At 35.5% G+C, this 27237-nt stretch overlaps 1 protein-coding gene across 1 annotated transcript in view; it reads right to left on the bottom strand.

The window, feature by feature from the left end:
• Window positions 1–14871, bottom strand: part of LOC129003427 (protein-L-histidine N-pros-methyltransferase-like) — a 114687-nt gene extending 99816 nt beyond the window's left edge. Inside the window, exons 1-2 of the mRNA XM_054431719.1 lie at window positions 14769–14871; window positions 13296–13559 (exon numbers count right to left, since the gene is read on the bottom strand). Coding sequence (XP_054287694.1) covers window positions 13296–13541 — 246 coding nt within the window. The 5' untranslated portion in view covers window positions 13542–13559; window positions 14769–14871. The remainder of the gene's footprint in view (window positions 1–13295; window positions 13560–14768) is intronic.
• Between the last annotated feature and the right edge of the window lie 12366 nt (window positions 14872–27237).

Genomic DNA, 27237 nt, shown 5'->3' with positions numbered 1-27237 from the left:
CATCTCTGTACAGTTCCAAACCACCCACTATTTTCGACAGAAGAGTGTGGTCGTGAATTAGTGTTTAGACAGACTGATCACTTTACTCCCAGCAACATTAGACACTGAGTCACACTTGCCATCTCTGTACAGTTCCAAACCACCCACTATTTTCGACAGAAGAGTGTGGTCGTGAATTAGTGTTTAGACAGACTGATCACTTTACTCCCAGCAACATTAGACACTGAGTCACACTTGCCATCTCTGTACAGTTCCAAACCACCCACTATTTTCGACAGAAGAGTGTGGTCGTGAATTAGTGTTTAGACAGACTGATCACTTTACTCCCAGCAACATTAGACACTACAAGAGTCACACTTGCCATCTCTGTACAGTTCCAAACCACCCACTATTTTCGACAGAAGAGTGTGGTCGTGAATGAGTGTTTAGACAGACTGATCACTTTACTCCCAGCAACATTAGACACTGAGTCACACTTGCCATCTCTGTACAGTTCCAAACCACCCACTATTTTCGACAGAAGAGTGTGGTCGTGAATTAGTGTTTAGACAGACTGATCACTTTACTCCCAGCAACATTAGACACTACAAGAGTCACACTTGCCATCTCTGTACAGTTCCAAACCACCCACTATTTTCGACAGAAGAGTGTGGTCGTGAATGAGTGTTTAGACAGACTGATCACTTTACTCCCAGCAACATTAGACACTACAAGAGTCACACTTGCCATCTCTGTACAGTTCCAAACCACCCACTATTTTCGACAGATGAGTGTGGTCGTGAATGAGTTTTTAGACAAACTGATCACTTTACTCCCAGCAACATTAGACACTACAAGAGTCACACTCTGTACAGTTCCAAACCACCCAATATTTTCGACAGAAGAGTGAGATCGTGATGAATGAGTGTTTAGGCAGGCCCCATCAAACACTTTACCATTTCTATGAGCCGTGACTGGTCGATCGACGATAATTAACAATACAGCCACCACTTCGACCACCTGGCCCAGGTCTATAGATATGTAGATGACCTCTAGCGGGTAAACATTCCACAAATTAGAGTCTTCTTCTTGTTGCCATTTCCAAACAGTTTGGGCGTAGACCAATATGGCCGTTTGTCGTGCTCCCTCGGGGGTCAGGGAACTGTGAAGATTGGTCAAAGTGAGAGTCCGATGGAGGAGTCATAGACAGGTTTGTTGTGGAAATATCAAGCTCAAAACTTTCGGTGATTAAAATAGTACTATGTGTAGCCAAGTCGTATTTGTTCATCTTATAAAGTGTTAATGGTGCATTTTAGTTGATGTGCGAATTTGCAAACTAATATATTATGGGTAAAAGGTGGCAGTAACTATGATTTTTGTGGGGGGAGTCTCAAATTTGCAATAACTTATAAATCGCAATGTTAACATCATTGTGGAGGCTGTACCATTTTGTTTGGAATTATAAGAATAGGAAGATACTTAATTTAATCAACACCTTTCGGGTCATTTTTGAGAAAATTCTATTTCATAGGGTTTTATGGGGAAATCGCGCGTAAAAGTTTCAAAAAAAATTAAGAAAACCACCTGGAGATACTATGGATTGTGGGTATAGAGTGACTCAGTGACTCGACACGAGCGTGTATGCTTGATTGACAAGAATCACAGAGTGGTCGTGAGAACCTCAGGTGTGGTCGCTAACAAGCGATGGTTGGTTATCATGCAGTGTTTGTAGCCAGCTCCCACACACCACACATGCTCGGGGTCTCATTATAGTCCAATAGTAGTATCTAGGCTGCCGATGGCTCATGCTGCATGCTGATATGCTGGCGCTACGTTCGTGTGCAAGAGTTACAGATATGTACAGTGAAGTGTTCAAGAGGTAAGACACAGTCTGTGTTGTTTCACCCCAGTCATCCATCAATGACAATCAACTGTCACACTATGTACCTCCCTGGTGAGATCTTCCCTTACAATACTACACACTTGTGTTACATATCTTACACTGGCAGTAGTGATGTACAGTGAATGGTTCAGTTAGAGGTAAGACACAGTCTGTGTTGTTTCACCCCACTCATCCATCAATGACAATCAACTGTCACACTATGTACCTCCCTGGTGAGATCTTCCCTTACAATACTACACACTTGTGTTACATATCTTACACAGAGAGTAGTGATGTACAGTGAAGTGTTCAGTTAGAGGTAAGACACAGTCTGTGTTGTTTCACCCCAGTCATCCATCAATGACAATCAACTCTGTCACACTTTGTACCTCCCTGGTGAGATCTTCTCTTACAATACTACACACTTGTGTTACATATCTTACACAGACAGTAGTGATGTACAGTGAAGTGTTCAGTTAGAGGCAAGACACAGTCTGTGTTGTTTCACCCCAGTCATCCATCAATGACAATCAACTCTGTCACACTTTGTACCTCCCTGGTGAGATCTTCTCTTACAATACTACACACTTGTGTTACATATCTTACACAGACAGTGATGTACAGTGAAGTGTTCAGTTAGAGGTAAGACACAGTCTGTGTTGTTTCATCCCAGTCATCCATCAATGACAATCAACTCTGTCACACTATGTACCTCCCTGGTGAGATCTTCCCTTACAATACTACGCACTTGTGTTACATATCTTACACAGACAGTAGTGATGTACAGTGAAGTGTTCAGTTAGAGGTAAGACATAGTCTGTGTTGTTTCACCCCAGTCATCCATCAATGACAATCAACTCTGTCACACTATGTACCTCCCTGGTGAGATCTTCCCTTACAATACTACATACTTGTGTTACATATCTTACACAGACAGTAGTGATGTACAGTGAAGTGTTCAGTTAGAGGTAAGACACAGTCTGTGTTGTTTCACCCCAGTCATCCATCAATGACAATCAACTCTGTCACACTATGTACCACCCTGGTGAGATCTTCCCTTACAATACTACACACTTGTGTTACATATCTTACACAGACAGTAGTGATGTACAGGGAAGTGTTCAGTTAGAGGTAAGACACAGTCTGTGTTGTTTCACCCCAGTCATCCATCAATGACAATCAACTCTGTCACACTATGTACCTCCCTGGTGAGATCTTCCCTTACAATACTACACAGTTGTGTTACATATCTACACAGACAGTAGTGATGTACAGTGAAGTGTTCAGTTAGAGGTAAGACACAGTCTGTGTTGTTTCACCCCAGTCATACATCAATGACAATCAACTCTGTCACACTATGTACCTCCCTGGTGAGATCTTTCCTTACAATACTACACACTTGTGTTACATATCTTACACAGACAGTGGTGTACAGTGAAGTGTTCAGTTGGTAAGACACAGTCTGTGTTGTTTCACCCCAGTCATCCATCAATGACAATCAACTCTGTCACACTATGTACCTCCCTGGTGAGATCTTCCCTTACAATACTACACAGTTGTGTTACATATCTTACACAGACAGTAGTGTACAGTGAAGTGTTCAGTTAGAGGTAAGACACAGTCTGTGTTGTTTCACCCCAGTCATCCATCAATGACAATCAACTCTGTCACACTATGTACCTCCCTGGTGAGATCTTCCCTTACAATACTACACAGTTGTGTTACATATCTTACACAGACAGTAGTGTACAGTGAAGTGTTCAGTTAGAGGTAAGACACAGTCTGTGTTGTTTCACCCCAGTCATACATCAATGACAATCAACTCTGTCACACTATGTACCTCCCTGGTGAGATCTTTCCCTTACAATACTACACACTTGTGTTACATATCTTACACAGACAGTGGTGTACAGTGAAGTGTTCAGTTAGAGGTAAGACACAGTCTGTGTTGTTTCACCCCAGTCATCCATCAATGACAATCAACTCTGTCACACTATGTACCTCCCTGGTGAGATCTTTCCCTTACAATACTACACACTTGTGTTACATATCTTACACAGACAGTGGTGTACAGTGAAGTGTTCAGTTAGAGGTAAGACACAGTCTGTGTTGTTTCACCCCAGTCATCCATCAATGACAATCAACTCTGTCACACTATGTACCTCCCTGGTGAGATCTTCCCTTACAATACTACACACTTGTGTTACATATCTTACACAGACAGTAGTGATGTACAGTGAAGTGTTCAGTTAGAGGTTAAATGCAGTTGTTTTATAATAACCATTTTAATTATGCTAACTGAACGGTCTTCCTATTGTAATTTATTTGTTTTTGTCTGTATTTTACAGTATATCCCATCTCATTCGCCCCTATCAATTATCACAGTAAGATATACTAAAAGATTACGTGTAATTTCGATAGTCACACATCATGAGAGAATGATACAATTAAGCATTTTTTTAGTTATGTCCGTATGAATTAAACGTTTCCAGCATCTAAAGACAATAATATAGCTTAACCAGTCATTTTTAACGTTCAGCCAATACAGAAACTTGTGCATGTTTATCTTAACATCTCGAGTATTTCAAATCAAAATAAATTAAATCCACACGGCTCATGTATGTTCTTCAGTAACTGAAAACTAGCTTTAAATAAACTTCCTAAACTACAACAGTTCTAACAGCGAGAGCCCATTACCCGTTACATTCGCCTGTCTCGCACTGAACTTCTGAACAGTTCAAAACGCAGAGTCAGGGCCTGGGAGCGATCGAGTTTATCAATAGCCACAAACACTTAATTACCAAAGCCACAGTTGTACTTGTAATTAACCAGTCACCCTTCTGACAGCGACCTCAATGTCCGTTAATTGCGTCATCATAGCGGGCAACAATACGATGGCGGGAGCAACGCGGTCGGTACAATCAGCTGTTGGCGCGTTTCATTTGACCGTACGCCTATGTTCGTGGATTTAATACTTGGTATTTTGTTAAAATATTTATGTTTTCAAGGTAAAAGATGAGGAGTAGCCTAATCAATACGGTATTTGTCTTAGATTCTTTGTTTTAAGTTCATGTTTGCTGTGATTTTATGTTGATTAATAAATGATTGCAGACATTTGCAATAAAAAAATGTAAAATAGTAATATTTCACAGCGTTTCGTGATATGGAATCTGATACCATTCTCAGGGGAGAAAATAGTTATTTGTGCAACTAGTGAGAAAAGTGAGCAATTGACTCACTCGAGAGAAATCCTTACTCACGAGCCGTAGGCGAGTGAGGAATGGTTTCTCGAGTGAGGCAATTGTACTTTGAACTCGAGTTGCACATTATACTTTTCCTACAGTTACCATAAAACAAATAAATTGGTGAAGAAACATAACCTATTTGTACACAGAAGTGAACTTTTAATATAACATTTAATGTGAAGTGACAAATACAACAGTACAACAGCTGACCAGCTGATTTACAGCCAGTGCTGCCAACGTATTTCGCGCGCATACGACGTTTCCTGCATGTTACGCGCTCAATATTTCGTGCCTTCACGTTGCAAATCTGGAGTGAGACAAAGTAATTAGAGTGAGACAATGTTAACATTGTCTCACTGATGAGCGAATTGGCCACTTTGCTTTCTCAAATCAGTGAGACAACATGTACATTGTTAGGTAACTGTAGGAAAACTACTAAATAATAGCAATATTAGTAGCCTCAACTCATTGTGATTAAGATGGAAAATTAAAAATTGCAATAATTAAATAATTTCGGTTGATTTATTTTTACCAAGTTTGTGTACTAATTCTGCTATGTTTTAGGTATTTCTAACCGGAAGACGGGATCAGATTCCAGGCCTTAAAACGTTGTGAAATCTAATGAAATCCTCTATATGTTTAATATTCCTCAGGTCTATTATTTGCATTACAGTAGGTGTTAAAATCCAGGTATTCAATTATTTAGGTAAGACTGGGTTTTTGTAGTGCAGTATAAAATGACTGGCAACCAATGGCTGGCAAAGTGTAAACAATACTTTTTCATAAAAAAACAACAGTGTTTTGTCGATGTATGCAATAGCCTACTAATTTTGTTAAACGTTTCTATAGAATTTCGAATGTATTCCAACCACTAGCAGCAATATTGGTACAATTAAATTTATTAATCTTTAATTTCAAAAATATTAAATAATTTTATTTCCTAACATTACAAAATTGAATATTTGTCCACAAAATACATTCAGTATATAGTGCATTGCATACGTTTTCGTTATTTAGTTGTCCTACTGATTTAGTAGCCTAAAACATAATTTATCAGAACTTCTAATAGAAAAACTAAAGTATTCCCATTGAAAACAAGGCAGATTGTTTATCTTTTGAGCTAAAAGCTCCTAAATGTGATACAAAAAAAATTTGTAAAACTTCTGAATGCAAAAATTAAAAGTTTTACCATCATATATTCTTGTTTAAAAGTTGTTACCTAAACGTGTAATATTTTGGGGTTATAATGCAAGGATACAATAACATTTCTTTATATTCCACACTTAACACAACTACATAATATTTTACAAAATTGAAATACTCAATTCAATTTACATTACAATGTAAACACACGTAAAACAAATACAACATTTTCTCCAAGAGCCAAATTCATTACCAACTCATATATCACATGGCAGCAGAGCACAATTTCCCTGTTTTCATCCCTCATGCTATATGAGAAGGGTTGGTACATATTAAAGCTCAGTTCCTGTTATAAACAGAGAAGCTTCGCTCTATATTGTATCACATTAAACAGGCCAGTTTACTACCCAACGCTTCACTTTTATATTGGCTTTGTCTCAGACTTTCTAGTCATAAATTAAAATTTCAAGCGCAGCAAACCTGCAGACAAAGCGGATTAATTTCAATCTACCTTGTTCGTTGTTCCCTAAAATTCCCTCTTAAAACTGTCAGATTTGTTTTCCTACTAAAATAGCTTAAGTTTTTATGAGTAGGCTACTTAGGGTTTGCTGGTAAAAAAGGATGTTTTTTAGAAATAATAACAGATTTTTAAGAAATAAACAAATTAGCTAAATTTTATTGAGACTATATCCCTAAACAACAATTTATTTATTTTCCATTTAAAAAATGACAATTTTAAATTTAAGGTTTTTTAAAATTTTCTTTGCAATATAGTAGGTACACCGCTTTAATGTAAAAAAAGTTTGTTTTTTTTTGGAAAAAAAAGTTGCAAAAGTTTTGGGGATTAGAATTGGAAAAATAAATTATTACCCATAAAACCCTGTTCCTGTAATCCAATCATGATAGGTTGTGAGTTTGTCAAAAAATTAGGTTTACAGGTTTATACAATTTCATTAAAATCGAATTACTTTTAATAGAGTTATTGTTCTTACGGATACTATAATATAAATTTCACCTATGGTGTTTTTGGCCTTCGTTCTTACAGATACTATAATATAAATTTCACCAACGGTGTTTTTGGCCTTCGTTCTTACAGATACTATAATATAAATTTCACCAACAGTGTTTTTGGCCTTCGTTCTTACAGATACTATAATATAAATTTCACCAACGGTGTTTTTGGCCTTCGTTCTTACAGATACTATAATATAAATTTCACCAACAGTGTTTTTGGCCGTGGGGGTTATCCAGCTTGCTTCCCAAGAGCCAGTGAATATTGCATTATTTAAAATTTTAGCAATCAAATGAGACGATTTTAGAAACAATTATTTATGATTATTCACACAAGACGTTAGAGAAGGTTAGTTTTTAAATAGTATGGGTTAGTACACTGTACACAACAACCATTTCTTTGAATTTCCCACACAGGGAATAAGCTATCACCATAGGTCTCGTGGTAAACCTCGGTCTGGGACTGATTTACTTTTTCCGTCCAAAACACCCAAAAAGTTCAAATATGAAAGTTCAAATGAAAATTATCAAATTTTGATAAATTTGGGACAAACAAACTCAGTAAACCTATGTCTTAGCAAACCATCCATGATCGGACTATGGGAAAGGGGTTTAAGGGGGGGGGGGTTTGGATGAAAGTTGTTTTTCCCCCATGTTTACTGATCAAGTTATAGGCCTATAATTTTGCAATTTCTTTTCAAACCATTTTGTAAAACTTAAAAAAAGGAATAATTTAGTATACTAAAGTATTGATGAACACATAGCATCTACAGAGAAAAATTTACCATGCAGGTTTGCAGCGGCTATTGTATTTTGTGTAAAAAACAGGCAGATTGTTTCTCAAAGACATTATTTTCACGGCTGTTCAATTTCCTTTGTACACAGTTCAATCACCGAAATAATACTTTGCACAACAACCGTGTTAGCCAGGAATTTATTTGCCAGGGTAGTTTGTGAGAGGAGCGAGGGGTGTGAAGCGGGGGGAGGTTCGGAGGAGAAAATTTGATTTATCTGGTGGTGGCCGACAAAGCGCGCACTATCTCGCCTTTATGTAAACCACGGGAGAAAACTCATTTTCACATTTTCCCAGCGTCCCACCTCTCTTCCAATCAACACTCTACCATTCTTCTCTTCATACACGGAGTATGTGGAAAAACATTCTTTATATATGACACGTCCGTAATACACGGGGAAAATGGAATTATAAAACAGGGCGTCCGGCGAGTTTTACTGAAATTTGAAATTTATTAAATTATGGAAGGTTGTTTGAATTCTTTTTCAACTTGAGACATTAGAATGTTTATACCTTTTATATAGCCTATTGTTTAAGATTAAATAATTAAATGTGACAGTTTTGATTTTAAGTGGTCATATTTATTACATAGAGAAATCAGGAAAGTTAGGTAATTAAATTAAGTTATACAATTTTGTATAACTTTGGCTACCACATACTTTAAAAGGTCAGCAAGAATATTATTTGATAAAAATTGTTTTATTGGTTAATGCCTTTTAGTTTGACACAATTTATAAGTTGGTTTACGCACAACACGTGAATACATTTAATTTGATCAAAAATACTACCTACTTTCATGAACTACTTGTATAAGGCAAGTGATTGAGGTACAAAACTAGATTAGTGAACTGCGTTCAATATTCATTAGTTCTATGAATAAATAAAAAAATAGACACTGCAGAAAATCAATCTTAATCCCAATTCTGAAACTATATAGCCTAGTATAATTTATTTTCTGCATCTCTTTTTCCAGAATACAAAATAATACCTTACATCAATCTATCAAAATAGAATTTTTAAACAATCTCTCATAACCATATTGAACTCAACACCACCTAAAAGGACTTTTAAAAACATTTTAAAAATCTTGAGCTTTTCAAAATATAATCCTACACAAAAAACAAAAAGATTATTTAGAATAAATATTAACTAGCCTAGTTGAAATTTTTACTTTAAACCAACTGATAAATAGGACATGTTTTTATTCTCCGCACATAGAACGTTTTTGTAACTAAATTTATCAAAACCGAATATTTCTATTCTCATGAAACGTTGAGTATATTTTGTTTCAGAAAAAACGCCACAATAAAAATAACGTCTCCGTCCAGCCCTCGAGGTCTTCACCCCTACGAGATGACACTTCAGGGACGTTTTATATCTCAGTACAATTTAATTCCAAAGTAGTTGCAACTGTATTGATGGCCGTATACCAAACAACTTTAGTGCACTATAAAACTGCAGCCTAGGAATATTGCGAGAGAATTACATGTACGGTTATTCTGTATGAATGTCAAGTAACAATATACGAGCGAGACATAATAATTCCAATTCTGATAGAAAATATAGCATACAATTCAGTTGGAGTTTTTTACAATTTCATTGTTTTCGTAAATGTGTTTTTTCGCCTCATACTATGAAAGTTGAAACGTTGAGATTCAGGATTTTTCAAGGTTAAAACCTTAATAATTGTACAGTATAGTGTCTCGGACTTCGGGGCAGGAGGGACGGACTCGATTCCCAGCTTTTCCACAACTCATGGGTTTGGACCGCTTTCCATAAGTTTTTTACTTGAATATTGAATACACTGTATACTGTCTCTCCTATAAATATGCCGCTGGCTTCAATGTAAAAAAAGTAAGAGTCTTTTAAAATAACACCCAAGTAAAAATATCTTAGAATAGACAAACACTGAGGATACCCCAACCAATGAAAAAGTCTGGCATACGATTAGAAAAAAATATATCTGCAAGAACTATGTCAATCTACAATCAAAAATCAAATCTTTAGCCTTGAATTGTAAAATAAAATTAATTAACTTTAGTAATTACCTAATACATAAACGGATTAGGATTTTAATGAGAGAAAAATTAGAATGTTCATTTGAAGTTAAATGTTCAAGGATATAGTGTTCAAGGAATGACGAATTTATAATTGACTAAAATCAGCTGTTTCTATTGGGAGGAATATAAAGTTGATTAAATTCCCAACAATCAAACACACCTAAGTCAAGTTTTGAATCGTCACATGAACTAACTTACCAAACTACTTTCACAAGCTCTATATTCTCTCAGCTGCTTAGTAATTTGACATTTTACATTTACACATTACAGGTTAAATCTTAACATTAAGCTATAAAATCTATATCGGAAAAAAACGCACATTATGCATGTACGAATCTACGAATGTATCTTTACAAGCAAAGAGAAGTTGAAGGAGGCTGTTTTTGTAATTAAGGATGCTTTGATGGAGTCGTGTCTTATTAGCATACAATGAGACTTGATGCTGAAACGTATCTGGAATATACAGACTATCAGCCGAATATCATAACCTTTTCAACATGTGCTAGTCAATTATCTGTGGAGTAAGCCACCTTACACTGTGTAAAACATCACCAGATTATAATGAGTTTAGGAAATAATAATTTTGAATCAAACAAAATATATAGGCTAATGGTAAAATTTTTTAATAGATAGGTACCGCAGAGGTCGTCCAGTGGTCAAAAACTCAACCAAAAATATGTAATGCACAGACTTATATATTTTCATCCCCACTGTAAATAAAACATGTGATTAGAATTTCTCTTATTTGTTTTGATTTTCTGTTTATATTTCGTTGGTTATTTCGTCACCAGAATGGCAACCCATAACACCCATGTTTTTGTGCTTATTTGTTAGCCTATTTTAATTTATAAAGGGGTTCTGCACATATACAGGAAAATATATTTAACAGTATGCATAGATTTTCCCTGTGACAGCACATGAGCTGAGACAAAGAGGTTTTCAAGAAACATGCTTGCCTATAGGATGTTTTCTTAATTTGTAGATATAGCATAACTGGTGTAAATTTAGGGTAACATGTACATTTTGAATTTGCATGTATTAATTTCAATTCCAGAAAATGTATTCAATGTACTGTGGACAGGAAACAGATACATGAAAATCATTTAAAATCCTATATAAGTTAACATTTTTAGATAATTTTACAAAGGTATTATTATTATTTTAAACTATGACAGTCGCAGGGCTAGCAAGTGTAAGGTGTATGGTACAACGGGGTTTGTGGCTTTTTACCCATAAGCTATAATAACTGCTTTGCTATACAACCTCAGAAAATAAATCAGTAATTGGAAAGCTTCAAGCAATTCCGCAGTCCGTACCTACCTTGTATTATGTTTACATTCAACTATATCTTTTGACATTAAATATTGGCTAGTTCAGAGTGGCACCTTACCAAAAGGGATCAACGATGCCCGCACTCATCATCGGTATTGTAGCGTATATGTTAATATGAGTGTGTAGGCTATTTTAAGCAAGGGTACTAAAGAACTAAAAGAATCTGATACCCAGAAAGTGCCAAATGAATACAAAACTACTTTTGCTGATGCGTTAATGCCTCCCTAAGGAGGGAAGAGACTTGAAAGAAAAACTACAATAGCCTAAGATTCAACTGAGTAAAAACTAAACTGCATAGGTCAGCGGTTCTGGTTTTATATGCCACAGAAGTAGCAAATTCTAGGGATGGTTTTCTAACTATTTCCTAGCGGAGGAACTCCAATGGTCGAAGAGGAAAGCTGATAGATGTCCCAGAACCACCCGGACTTTGATAACGGAGGTAAATATCTATTTGGATTGGACTGTTCACCTACAGACTTAAATTGAGACCCATATTTAAATACCCTCGATGGCTTGTAATGTTTCAATATGACAGCGGGGGATGAAAAATATAAGTAACCAATTTTTTATGGCGCAACTCAATAGGTAATATGAATTAGAATTATTAAGCCTAACATGAGAATGAAGCACGATGGTGAAATATCATAAACATGGATAAGAGTTCTTAGTTACCCTATGTAACTTTGAGTAGGCCGAGGCCATTGGCCTAAATTAAAGTCTAGCACTGTCGACAGCACAATTAGGCGAATTAAAACTAGCCTACATCTCTTAGGGTAAAAACACAGTGAAGCAGGGCAGGAAGCTGGTAGCCTGGCCGGTCGCTTACTGCGATGTAGAATTAAAGCACGTGTTGTTATGGGTACGCACACAGTCGCGCCTAGCAGGTAGCCGACATGGTAGCAGTAAGCTAGGCGGCAAGCTAGAAGAATTGCCAAGTCGATTGTTTGGGAGCTGCAAGCGGGGAAGGCTCGACTGGGGCATGCGCAAATAGCAGAACTTGACAGCTACGTGTTCTCGAGTTTGCAAGTTCCACGCAGGATCTTTCCCTGCGCATTCTTTGTATACGGAGTGTTGTTTGTTTTAGTTGATTTATTTGGTTGTTGTTTTCTTTACCTACATGAAATAAAATATAAAATAATGGACGTAGAAAATTTAATATCAGAAGTTTTTATCCGTGCTCCTTTGTTGAACCAAACCTATCCGGGACCACCTCAACCGTCACGTACTCAACGATCTGTAGAATGAAACAGCAAATGAACTAGGATTCAAACATAAGTTTATCCTATCCTATCGGCAGCTGACAAGCGACTGTATTGAGCACCACTGTGTGTATGTCCCAGCTACCCTCCAGGTAACCAGCCGTAATGCGGGGACCAGCGTATATGCGAGTATGCGACCTGCCCGGCTCCACTGTGTTTTTACCCTTAGACTGGCTTGGCTCTCAGCATTTCAAGGACTAAGGCCGGACTTATCCGGAATCTAATAGGCCTACTGTATGCATTAAAAACACTGAGTAAAATATTGTCGTGTGTGTCTTTCTTGGGTAGAAGTAATTGCAATTCAACAATATAATACTACCATAGTATGTTTAGCAGGTATAAAACTACATTGGTAGGTACTTCAGAATAAAAATTTTGCCAATATGTATCGTTATCGCGGTTTACCGCGCTAAAAAAATGAATAACGTAGGCCAACACTTGATCTGAGTAGCCTGTTCTCAAATCTTTAAAAATAAGACAAAGCATCCACACACATTATAAATAGAGTAGGCTAATACAAATTGCAATGGAGTAGTACGCACAGCACTTACTATAAATAGGTAAAGCCAAAGGAATAAAAATTGTTCTTACCTTGGAGCGGTCCATACGTTCCAACCGACAATCCATCAGCTGTTTGCTGTACAGAGCTCTAGCCAAAGCACCACGAGGCCGGAACATCTGTCGCATTGTTGCCATCTGATTGTCTTCCATCTCACAGAGGTCGCAAGATATCCTGGAATGATTGCGCTGCTGACTCGACTGTCTGTACGTCATGGTTGTAAGTATAACTGCAAGAGGAACCGTTGCAATTGCTGCTGCTTTATAGTTTAAAAGCATTTAAGGAACTCGTCTAACCTGAAACAGATAAAATTTTTTATCATAAATGGAAGCTTTCAATTAAACAGAAAGCATTAGGCCGCAGATACGAGCATTAGCAAAGTTTCGATAACTGAAATTGGTTAACCTTGCTAGGTGTCACGAGTATGTGTGTCAATGTCTTAAAACAAAGTGATTCTAGCAAACAAATTTGTCTTTATGGAGTAGTCTCTGAATTGTTAAATTAAGCAAAGGTGAGGTTTATAGCTCCTACTGTGCTACTGTCAAAACGATCCCGTGTAGTTAGAGCGACTTATTATAGCCAAAAACTTCAAGCTGCCATATACCTCAAAGGACAAGTATTAAATAACAAAACTGAAAACATGGAGACAAAAAAACACATTTTGACAAAAAAATTGGTCAAGTACTACTTGGCTAACTAAGCGGTACCGGTGAATAGCGAGTCAAGATTAAGTTCATGCATCGAAACAAGTGTTCTAGCCGACTTGTGAATAGGCTATTCTATCAGTTACATACAATGTAAGTTAGAATGAATTGAGAATATATTGTGATTATTTTAATAGACTAGCCTACTCTTAATATAATGCGACAGATCCATGAACCAAATCAAAAACAAGCAATGGTAGGACTTAAGTTGTTACCCATGCGCCACGTAGTTGATTCAACCTCAAATTCTTGGTATTCGACTTTGCCTAAGTTAACAACACATAAAATAAATAACAAACATTTCATTCGAGAGTTTTGGTCACTAAGAAATGTACCATACAAATTGGGTAGGCTAGTAAAAAGTAGCCCTATTTCAACGTGTTGCAAGGATCGTAAAAAGGGAACTACTTACAACTAAACATTCTATGCAGCCTAATCAGTATTTTTAAAGGTATAAGGTTAATTTATAGTTGATCAAAGCTAAATTTTACTGGACCAGTGATAGATTAGGCCTACTTAAATCGCAGCAAAGAGTTAGCTATAACTTAACCCTACAGTTCTTACTGTAGTATATTAATCATGAACATTTAACAAGCTGGATTCTCAGTGTTATATACTGTGATACAGTGCTGACTAAATAAGGGTTATAGATCTGTTTTAAAAAGATATTTCTATACAGGAAATGCATACTTTCATAGGTTTGTTAGAAGTTGTTTGATGAAGACATAACCTCAAACTCACTTTGAAATTGAAAAATAGGTGTTTATAGTAATATTTACATTATTATTTCAGGGAACTTACACCTTATCGTTGAATAAGTTTGATAACTCTAATGACACTTAGATACCATTAACATAGTTTACAGCCGGTAAAGATATTAGCAAAACAATAACCTCTAAAAGTATGTTCTAGTTCTACCTACAAGGAAACTACAGGACTTTTCTACTTACATCACGAAACAGCAAATGATTTAGTTATCATTAAGTCAACGATTGTGCGCAATAGTTTGCACTATCAAAATAATGTTTGTAAATAATCAATAGCACAAAATTTATGGTGTATTATGACAGTACATCTGAGAATAAAACAAACAAATCTACAATCAACACCAACAGTGTAGTCAAGTCAGCTGATTGGGAATTGGGATTGGATTCGTCTTCGTCGTCTGTAGTGTTAGCCAATGCCACCTAAAGCCAATATACATAGCATGTTCATGTAAAAATATACAAATGCTTTGTTTTAGAAAAAAAGTCACACTAAAAATTGGATTTTAAAGCGATAGTTCTGAAGAGTTGAAGTGTACTTTTCCTGCAGCAAGTTCAGTAGAAACATTGTTTGCAGCCACCAACAGACTAACAGACTAAACAAAGATAGTACACTGTACAGTATAGTATTCCCAAGTACACCATGAGTGGCCAAATTTATGTTAGTTTGTCTAGACAAATCATTATTATGGATTAACTAATTTTCCAAAACCATAACCATACCACATATAGCAGAAAGAACACTCTTAACTTCGTGCTTTGGCCACGGCCTAGTAGACTTGGCAATGGCAACGTCGCAAGTAGTGTTGTTTTTTAGTTTCTTACGCCCCATAAGATAACATGGCTGACAGGGGACGCCAGCTCATTAATCCGCGTATTATGCATTTCAATTTAAATGTAAGAACATAAATTTATTAAAAGATAGAAATTAAAACATAACATTGAAAACCAAAACAATATAAATTGAAAATCTATTTCAGTATATTTAAAAATGGGTCAATATTTTCATAGCCTAGTAACCAAGCTTTCATTTTTTATATCCAAAAGTACCATTAAATGCCTCCAAACAAAACAGCTGTTACAACACTACTTGCGACGTTGCCACTTCGAAGGCCACAGCAGTTAAAGATGGCCGTTGCTATACTCATTTGTGGCTAAGGGGTGGGTACTACATTTATATATTCTAAAAGATTTTTTTTATGAAAATTATGATAGTTTGACAGCCCGCAGGATGATAGAAGAGGGCTCAAATAAGTCAAATTAGAGGTCTTTGTCCCAGGGAAAAAATGAGAAAATATTAAAAATATCTTCCAATGGATTGGGATTGATAAACATCGGCTTTGTTTATATTAAACATGTGGTTAAAAATGTATTATCATTTGTATTCTACTTTAAATTCTGTCGATGGAGTGCGTGTAAGAGTGTAGTTCGTTTACTGATCAACAAATAATTTAGATAAATTCTGCTTTCACTAAAGTGATCTAAAAATGATTAACTTACAATTTTCCTCAAACAATAAAATTATTATAGGCCTATATGTTTGCTGCCTTTGCAAAGTTAAACCTCTGGAATGATTCAAATTATATATTTAAAATAACATCGTCAAAAGCAAAAAAGAGGCTTAAACAAAATATTGTGAAAAGAACATTTTATTTAGAGTTTATTTTAATATGACAATAATTTGTTTTACATTTGAGCTTTTTAGATACTTATATAACGTCCTTACAATCCACTAGTAAATTATATTTAATAATTTTATCGCCAATAATTTAATGATCAATCAAAACTAAGAAATTTACGAATAGTATGAAATTTATTATGCTCGAAACATGTTAGATTAGTAAATATCATACGACTGCAGTCCCTGTCAGCAGTTCCAAAATATTTCGAATGATAATCTTTAATACATTCATATAAATTAATAATATATTTTAAATAGTTATTCTAACTATACAGGGTGTCCCGTAACTCTCTAGACCCATGTATATAGCGTTATTGCTTACTACTTACTTACTACTACTTATTGCTAGTAGGTCTTGGTCTTGTGGTTTTTTTACAAAAAAATATAATTCCTAAATGGGTTGAGATACAGTATCGAGATTTCGCAAAAATGTTTATCTTATTAAGACCTACTTTCGTTAAAATTAAAAATGTTACTAAAAATCATCAACCGTTTCAAAATGGCGTCCATTTAAAGTATTTGATGCCAAATATCACAAAAAAGTTGCATGCGACAAAAAATTAGAAAATTTTATGTCGTTTTCATTGATGCCTTATTTGTTGAATGGAATTAATAATAACAGAAAAATGAGATCTTTTCGTAATGTATGACCACTCCATTTAAACAATGTTAATACTCCTTTTACATTGTCCAAATATCTTAACAATCATCTGTTGTACTTCAATCAGGAGTTTTAAAACATATCGGCTGATTGAATCATTTGTTTTTGTTATTTATAAGTATAAGTTTTTGTTTGCTATACGTAACAATAATCCGACCAAGTATGACAAGTATGACGAAAAGTTTAACTATCCAATCACCGGACATTTTATTCGGACCGATGACAAAAATATGAAACGTTAAACCATCTGTATATATGAAGCGCTATCCGGCTCGAAGGACCAATATGAATCGTAATTATTTAATCTACATGACGTTATATCCAACTTGAATCGTTAAACTATGTAAACATAATTTTAACTGGCCCAAAGTACAAATAAGGTTAAACAATTCACGTGACATTCTATCCGGTTCGAAGGACCAAAACGAAACACACCATAGATGAACCATCTATAGCCAAACTATTTAATCCAACATTTTATTCGGACCACATTACCAAAATAAAACGTCATCCCATCCATATAGGTAATACTTTTATACATGATACTTATATCCGTCCCGAAGGAACAAGATTGGTGCGGCGTGGTTGCTACCGGCTCCCGGCGTTCAACACGGTACTCCACGCGATTGGGCGATTAACAGCGTTCCGAGCGCACGAACGAACAATGCCGTCAGTCTATTTACAATTCCAATGGTGCCGAAGATGGCGGACTTGCATCTTCGTACTCATCACCTCAGCCGCCTGTCAACGGTTATTTACGCACCCGCGCCGTGTGAACCCCGCCGAGGGTGGCTTTGCAAGTAAAATGTCGTGACTACAGTCTATCGCTATTTGGCTGCTCAGCTGCGATTTGCAAAACAGCTTCATACGTGATTTGGATTTTTATTGGTGAACTGAATGGATTGGATGGTATTTCTCCAAATTTGCAACAGAATGGTTACTATGAGCTTAATGGTTAAAATATGATACCGAAAAACGACTCGATCACGACCTTTGACAAAACCCAAATGAAAAATCGTGAAGTGTTTAAGAAATTGCATTTACTTGCATATCTGCTTGAAGTTTTTGTAAATGCCACTTGGATGACCTTTCAAGGTTTCTGAAACATAGAACTAAAACTGAACTTGTTGAAGAACTGATAAAACGTGATGTTGGCGATACCATTGTCCATTGCAAAGAATAAGACAGAAAACACTTTTTAGTGAAGGCTGAAACCATTCAAATGCTTTAGCGAAGGATAATGAAGATTATCTTACTTTGAAGCATAATGGAAGTTTACATGTTTTAGCAAATAATAGCTTAGATCTCTATATGTTTTAGCAAAGGACAGTGCAGCTCTATAAAATGTTTTAGCGATCTTCAAAGGGTAAGCAAGTTTACACATTTCAGCATTTCAAGGTACAGTCATCGATCTATAATATTATACAGCGATGGGTACAGTACGTGATTTAGCGTATCATAATGCAAACTCACGGTGTTTAGCGAAGAAGAATTTAGATTTACCCGCTTTATTTAGCTAAGGAAGATTCAAAATAACGTGATTTAACTAAGGATAATTCAATTCACGTTATTTACCGAAGAAGCGCACTGGTCTATATGCTTTAGCAATGGACATTTCAGATTTATCTAATGGTAATGCAGATTCACATATTTCAAAATATCTAAAATAGCTTACGTAATCAAATTTAGTAGCAATTTATTCAATTTGAATGAACCAATCAAAACACCATTTTAATTTGTGAGAGAGGGGTTCTCAGCGTTGCACGGAATTACAAAACATCACCTTAATATCATATTATTAAAAGCACAACCTACAATTGAGGAAAACGTGTGAGTTATTGCACGCATATCGGAAGAGACGGTTCTGTGTCGTCTGAGACTTACGTAAATACATATTTGACAATAACCCACAGTGTCTGGCTCGAACCCACGTGACCCACCTTCACGTGTGTAGCAGCGAGTTACGTCATAATCATGTAACCTTGGACGAAAATGTAAAAATATTTATACACGGGACTTTTATTTGTGGAAGTTTCCACACGAGATTTGCTGCGACGTTTCACGTATTGAAATAAGTGGTTATGTATTTGAGTGTATATAAAGTGTAGGGATTGATTATCTACGATTAAGTTACCCTTTTCTGATCAATTAATTGTTTAATTCACAATTCGTCTGTATGGCTGTCAGTTTTGACGCATATTGTGTCAACTGGAAGACTTAAAATTTGTAGGATGTCGTAATAAGTCTTAAAACACGAATAACACATACACACGTCACAAACGAACACAAAAACCACGGTTATGCGGGGGAACAGGATGCAGGACCTGTCCATTTAATTCAAGCTGCATACGATTGGTAACTAGCACGGTACACTTAATATATGTAATTGATCAACGGCAAAATGTGACGGCATCACTGATCTTGCCGGCATAGTTGATATTAACAGGTCGTACACAGTTGATGCTTATGATAATGTCCTCCTCCAGAAGGCCGTGGCGAGACAAAAGTGGCAACACCGCAGTCCCGGCCGATGTAGTGCCATCTCGGCCAAGTGCTATCTCGGCCAAAGCCTAATTTCCTAAGAAATGAGTGCTATCTCGGCCAGTGCATATTTACAGTTGATCAAACACACTAATTGGTGCTATCTTGGCCAATTTTGAAGACGACATGTCTTCAATTTTGAATCTTTCTAGGTTGTTCCTAGAAATTCCGCGTCCTACTACAATTTGCATAAATTGAACCATAAGACTTTGAGCATTATGCGAAGGCTCATTTTGTTCGTCTAAGAAAGAGGAATAAAAACAGTTTTGAGTGAGCGATCTACGATTTCCAGTTACAGAGTTATCAGGTCGAAGAGTCTCTTATACAACATAATAGCCTGATTAGGCTGTTTCCTGAACGTTTCTTAATAGGACAGGGGAGAATATACAGTGTTATAATTAAAATGACCAAATATAACAATTACGTTAGCTCATTTTACATAGTCATGTTCTTCTTCAGCGAAATTGATGAGACATGTCCAGCCAATCACTGTCATATTAAATAAACTGCCCCAGTTCAATAATTTGACCACTCAATTTGTTAAATTTTCTAATTTTAATTTCTGATGGGGATTTGAATTGTTATGATCATCCTGGATCGGTTTAGAAAAGGTGCTGATTTGTGGTTAAAAATAATGTGACTAGCATTTATGATTTAATTGAAAACAAAAATTTAAATTGCACTCACTTTTAATACCCCACTCAAGCGAGATGTCTTCTTTGGATCTAATTTTACATTTCTTTGTGTTTGTCCAACTTCCTTTATCTCACAACGGTTACACAGTATCTCACAAATGATAGATTTTGTAGTATCTACTAATTTGCTCTTAGAATTTTAAAGTATTATTTTGAATTTTGTTTCTTGCTGAAACTATTAGTTCAGATTTTTTAAAGGAGGGTATATAATGCTACTGAAACTAGTGATTAAAACAAAATCCTTTAAAAAATTATCACATATACTTTTTTTGAGTTTATTTAGTCTTAGAAGAGATTAACCACTGTGTAAGCGAAAAAATATTTTTACATACTCTTTGAAGTCTTTTGAGCTTTTTTTGGGAAAAATATGGGTTTAAAAATATTTTACAGTATTACTTTTTAACTGCTGAACCAATTTTTTTGTTTGATATCTCGTTTAAAAGAGCAAGTAAAGTACTAACTTTTTCTGCATACTCATCTATATCTATATACTATTATAAAAAAGAGGTGGTTGCTGTATGTGTGTATGTATGGGAAAAGTAAACTCGAAAAATACTGGTCGGATTGGGCTGAAATTTGGCATGATGATAGCTCACATTCCCGATTAACATATAGGCATATTCTTATTTCAAAAATCCTTTCGGGCTCCGCCCCAGTGGCTCTGGAGTTTACCATGTTAACCTTATGAGAAATGGAATTATTGAATCTTAACAGCTGTTTCAATTAAACAAGTTGGTTCTGTTCTATGATGTTCAATAGCATTAAAGTTACAAGGATTACCAACAGGGTGCAGCACTATTATTTCTTTTACATTTATGACAACAGCTAATTTGCAACCAAAAGGTGAGTGAGCGTAGCGAACGAACTTCAACCTGGAGGCGAGTTAGCGTAGCGAACGAGCTAACCTGAAGGCAAGTGAGCGCAGCGAACGAGCTCCAACCTAAAGGTGGGTGAGCGTAGCGAACGAGCTCCAACCTAAAGGTGAGTGAGCGTAGCGAACGAGCTCCAACCTAAAGGTGAGTGAGCGTAGCGAACAAACTTCAACCAGGACGTGATTGAGCCATGCGAACGAGATAATCTTGAAAATTAAGAAGTTAAACGGAGCAAAGCCCGCGGGTTACAGCTAGTAATGTTCTAAATTATGGCTTCATCGTATTTAAATCCTTTTTTAAACTACTATATAATTTTTGTTTTGTTTTTTTCATGAACTGCTATTAAACCTATTACGATATCCATGCACAAATATCTGCTTTAGTATAAACAATCTGTTGTAAAAATATCATTCATATAGCTTTGATAGTTAAAAAGAAATAAGAACTTAAATCAAAAAGTAACTAAATTTTAAAATTTCAGAAAACAGCGGACTAAATACTTAGTAACTATAGAAACAGGTGCGTAAAGTGAGTGATACAAATATTACACCATAAGACAAGAGTGGGCTTGAATTTAGAAGGAGTAAAGAGAAATAAGTATATTTTTGATAGACACGCGCATAGGAAAGAGCTGCTACATAGCAGTTTGAGGTTTCTGGGGACGTTAAAAAGTTTTTGAGGAATGTATCTTACTTTATCAAAATGGATTAAACAAGACACGGAAAACATGATGACAAAGCATATGTGGCTATATTGTACATAGTTAATATCATTTTGTAAATATGTAAATATTATGTAATCGTTTAAAATATGTAAATAAATTGACAAGGCCGAAATGCCGCATTTTGCATTTCCAGACTTCGTTTGTGTTTTAAAATCAAACCTTTTTAGTAATGTGGAATTTGGCTGTAAGGTCACTGAGAACGAGTCAAAACATTCTAGAGAATAGATTTCATGCTGAATTTTATGGTTGTTTCAGTTTTACACATTGTGTAGTTTTTATTGTTTAGTCCTATTTGCCAACAGCGTTAATTTACATTATTGTTGTACATTACATTGTTGAACTGACTTAATAAAATATATAAGACTATCAATGAACAGTTTTTGGACAAGATAGCACTAGTCGGCGGTAGGGGATTAACTCACCACCCTTAGTTCCGAGAATTTGGCCGAGATAGCACTTGGCCGAGATAGCACTTGTCCGAGATGGCACGACACGGTCCCGGCCGACTAAAACAGCTGTTGCACTAATTCATAATGGAGTTCCCGCACAATGTTTATGTGTACGTGTTACTACTATGGCATCAGGCCGGCTTGTGCGACGTTGCCATACACCAACCTTGTAGAGGAGTCAATATTCTAATATTTGTGATCATCTAAAAATCCCCTTACCCATATTTTTAAAGAATTTTACAGAAGAAGAAAGTAAAGAAGAAAGAAATAAAAGAATTTTATAATTTTTTATTTCATAATTACTGTAATCCAAATCCTAGACGGACAGAGTGATTCGTGTGATTGAGATTGATAACTTAAGAGGCCCACTTTCCCTACCTTCATGGTTCGAATCTGGCTCAATGCCACTACTTAATCTTTGGTACGAGCATTCTAAAAAGCGTGAACACGGACTCAAAGACCGGTAAAATTAAAACAGGAGCTCGAGCAGCAGTGTGTGACCGCTTAATGAAGCGGTGCTCGGTGGTCTTTGGTTTTGAATTACTATCTGAGAGGTGTTTTCACGGATGGAAAGTTGCGATCGTCTGTGGTAGGCGAGGAATATTCTTCCAACTGTATCCATGTAAAAAATAGTCAACTTCATTCCTTGATTAATATTCGTGTAAAAATACTCAATTCCTTGATTGATGTCCATGTAAAAATGCTACATTCCTGGACTGATATCCATGTAAAAATACTTAATTCCTTGGTTGAGATCCATGTAAAAATACTTCATTGATTGATATTTATGTAAAAATACTTCATTGATTGATTAATATCCATGTAAAAATACTTCATTCGTTGATTGCAATTTTGTAATTGTCATTTTTGCAGAAAATACTATGCACACATGAACATCTCTTGTAGAACTTAATTATTACTGAATAGAAATCATCAAATATTTTCATTTTTGTATATTTTACACCTAACTTTTGTTTTAAATCATGGCTTTATCATATTCAGTGTTAAACTGGCTCTTAACATTAGAATGTTTATATCTTGGTTATGACTACAAACTGTTGAGCTTTTCGTGGTAGCTTAAACGTGCGTTGTAAAGCTCACATTTAAATTTGTATATCTATTTATTTGCTCGTTACATATAAACGCATTTATCACAAAATAACTCACAATTCTATGATTCTATTAACTGCGACATTGGCCATAAGTAGATCATTTTTTTATATTGGTATAGGAAAAACAATTTAATACACTAAAGCTACTTTTTCACAGCTGTACACACACCCCTAGATAGAAAATAATGTTTGACACAGCACAAAAGTAAGTATAATTTTAATTTTCACAATTCAATTGTAAGATTTAATTATTTTAGTTTTGTTTTAGTTATCTTATATTTAGTTTACTTTAGCCATCTAGGTTGTCTCTAAAATTAAAAAAAATAATGAAATTGGACAATGTGAAATCACAAACATAGGCCTACACTACTTAACTAAAAACATAAACAATACATTTTAATATACTTATCAGCTGATTATAAAAAGATAATGTAAAAAACACATGATCCTGTGTTACTAGTAACCAATCATTCTGTCAAAACCAATTCAGCCTGTAACGGGTTTCAGCGATCCACGAGTCTAGAACAAGGATTATTTTTTCATCACCCCCCCCCCCCCCTTTCCCCCCATGAAAACCTTTCCCTCGTGGACTGCGCGGCAATTTTGGCGCAACGCGTTCATTTCAAGCCTCATTTCCCGCAACGAGAAAACACATCAGCAGCGCAATGGCCGCTTAATTACCCACCAGCCAATCAGAGACAGCCAATTAGAGAAACAGAGCTACTGTGCTGCCGCCTACCGTCACCGACAGCAAATGTGAAAATAGTACCATTGGGTTGCAGAAGCACCTAAGTGGTATGATAATTTTGGTAGAGATTTAGTTCGGTTTTTATGTGGGTTTATACTTGTTTCCTTACCTACTTAGGTAAACGAATTTTTATTCAAATTAAAAATATGTTACTAAATAATATTCTTGTTTCACTGATACAAAGTTAAGACCTCATGGCTCTATGTACACCTAGAGTGATAAATTATTACACCCCACTGCAGCAAACTTGCAGACTAAGCAAATTTCCTTGACTGATAGTATTTTACTAAGTATTTCCTTTAACAAGACAGATTTATTCCTTATTCAAATAACATTGGTCTTAACTAGTACCTAGGTTTGATGCCACAGGCAAAGTAATAAAGAGTGCTTTAAGTAAAATGAGCCTAGTATAAAATAAAATAAATAGCCTATTATTCAAGTTTATTCAGGGTTTTCCTATGTACCCATTGAGCGAACAGCAACGCTTTATACAAAATGATTTTTTATTGGTTTGGGGGGAAAACACAAAATACTATACTTTGTAAGTAACATATGAGAAACCCATTTATTGCCTCATGACCTACCCTCCAAATGGTACCAAATTTCATCAAAATAGGATGATCTTTCCTTGAATTATCGTGCTAACCCGTTGCTAATTGGACAGTGTTTTTGACCCCTCGAAACACCAAAGGAACAATTTTAAAACCGTTCCGTCCAGGCCTTAAGGGATTAGTTTATTTAACTTATAGCTCATTATTAGCTTTATAGTTCATCAGCAGGTCATAAATTATCAAATTCTAAATTGCTTGTTTATTAAAACGAAAACCAACAAGATGATGAGTTCAACTTAGTAGTCAATCACCTATGAAATATTAAGTTGGTTATTTATAATCAAAGACATAAATATCATCGCCGCAAATCTGCGAAATAATTTCCATTTAGCTGGTTGGATTTTTACTAAAATATTCCCTTATAATTTACAGATTATGTTCTACTTAAATAACATTAACTTTAATAAGTGCTTAGGTTTGCTGTTACAAATAAGGTAATAAAGTGAAATTTTTCATTTGAACGAAGCTTAGTATAAAATTTAAAAAAATTTACAAATAACTACCATAGATTAAACAACTACCTACCTAAAAACATTCTTTAACAAACGCAAACATCTTCGGAAACATTTCTGAAGTTTCAAAGAATAAAATAATGAACAAAACATGAGTATTTTCCTCCTTTTTGTCCGTTTATATATAGAGGGGCTGTTTTATAACGGTCGACTAATATGACATGTCGGTGGGTTACATACCGTTAAAGAGTTTCATAACAGACGCATTCTGATGTTAAAGGGAGACGTGGGGAAACACGTGTTGTTCAGATTAAGACCAAAAGTATTTTTGCAGATATTCACTTCAAAATTAAATCATCGTAGGAAGCATTGCATCAGCTGTTTATATAAATGTGTCGTAACCGAAATAAATTGTTTATAAGAACATTTCTTTGTCAAGGATCTTAAATGTTGTACAGTGTTAATAAATTTAGGTGAAGTTGTCAATAAAAGCTAACAATGATCACGGACTTTTGATAAACCGTAAATTGCACACCTATAATAAGTCTATACTTTTCTATGATGTGAAACTTATCACAAAAATAACAGTTTTTCCACTAACCCTCTCCAAAGAGCACGAACCTTAAAGAGTTGTATTTATATAAATCAGCCGTTACTTGTTTTTATTTTTAATTGTTTGTTTACTTTCCCCTTTAACCTTTGATTCTTATAGCTTGTCTATGTTTGACAAGAAACTATCTATATAATTAATACGCTACATGAAACTTTGTCGGTTGAACTCCTCCGCCATTTCTTAACCGATTTTATCCATTGACGTCTCATTGGAAAGAGCGTGTCGCGTAGATTTGCAAACTGGCCTTACATTTTCGAAAAAGTCCCTTGGGCTCTGCCCCAGTGGCTTTGAATGTTCCCACGTTATCCTTATGGAGAACATATTGCTTACATTTTGATCAGCTGTATAATTTAATTGCTGTTATTTACTTTTCAATTCAATGAAACACATTGAGTACTTTTATTTACTATTTGAGTTTGTGTAAACATAACCCCCAAGACGGATCGTGTTAGTATGGTTGTATCTTAAATTTGTGTATTTATCGTTGTTTTGTGTAGCTATAATTTGTTTATTATTTGTTGTTTATTTCTTTTAAATGTCTCCGACGCAACGACAACGAAACATAGACAGGAGGCGCAATCGTGATAACGACCGCAACTACAGAACAGTGGCGCGTAATAGGCTTAACTCATCAGCTTAACAGTCTGAACATGAACCTGGACAACTTCAACTATTTGGTTACAAATGCGCCCTTACACTACCCCAAAACGACTTTTCGTTCTCAATTGGCCCTCTATTAATGACCTGTGTTGCCTGTACAGCGAGGCATTTTGAGAAGGAGAGAACCGTCCGGAATGCTTTAGGTTTATCAATAACGAAGATAAACAGGGTCTGAGTTACACAACGGTAATATTTGAGTTGACTCTTTTAAATTCATTGTAAATATGACTGTTATTCAATCTGAAATAACTCCTGTAATACTTTGTAATTGCTCGAATTCGAGCAACATGTACACTAGTTTGTTATGATTGTGCTTCCCAGTTTCTTGATAGTACGTAAGAAATCTTCATTAAAATAAGCCATAAGTAGGATTGAGCTTCACCTTTATTATTCCTGGTAAGTGTATAACTGTTTCTTTTAGTTTACTTAAAAAATGCATTTACCAAGAAGGTAATTATGTCGACATCCAGTCAATGCTCTAAAATATAATTTGATCACTGATACCAACCACGAGTCAAAATACGAATTTTCAATTTATATGTCAAATCTTCGAATAGTTCTAGCAAACAACTATTTTGATTTAAGATGTTCTTACTGAGTTTTCCACTCATTCGATTGGTTTTTCGATTCGATATTTTCATTCGATTCTTTCATTCGATATATCGTTTGGTTAGTTAGGTTAGGTTA

The sequence above is a fragment of the Macrosteles quadrilineatus genome, unplaced genomic scaffold, assembly GCF_028750875.1.
Source record: "Macrosteles quadrilineatus isolate MER2022 unplaced genomic scaffold, UCM_ALF_1.0 Scaffold_9__3_contigs__length_116548681, whole genome shotgun sequence".
Taxonomy (NCBI): Eukaryota; Metazoa; Arthropoda; class Insecta; order Hemiptera; family Cicadellidae; genus Macrosteles; species Macrosteles quadrilineatus.
This window is presented reverse-complemented; position numbering and strand designations above follow the sequence as displayed.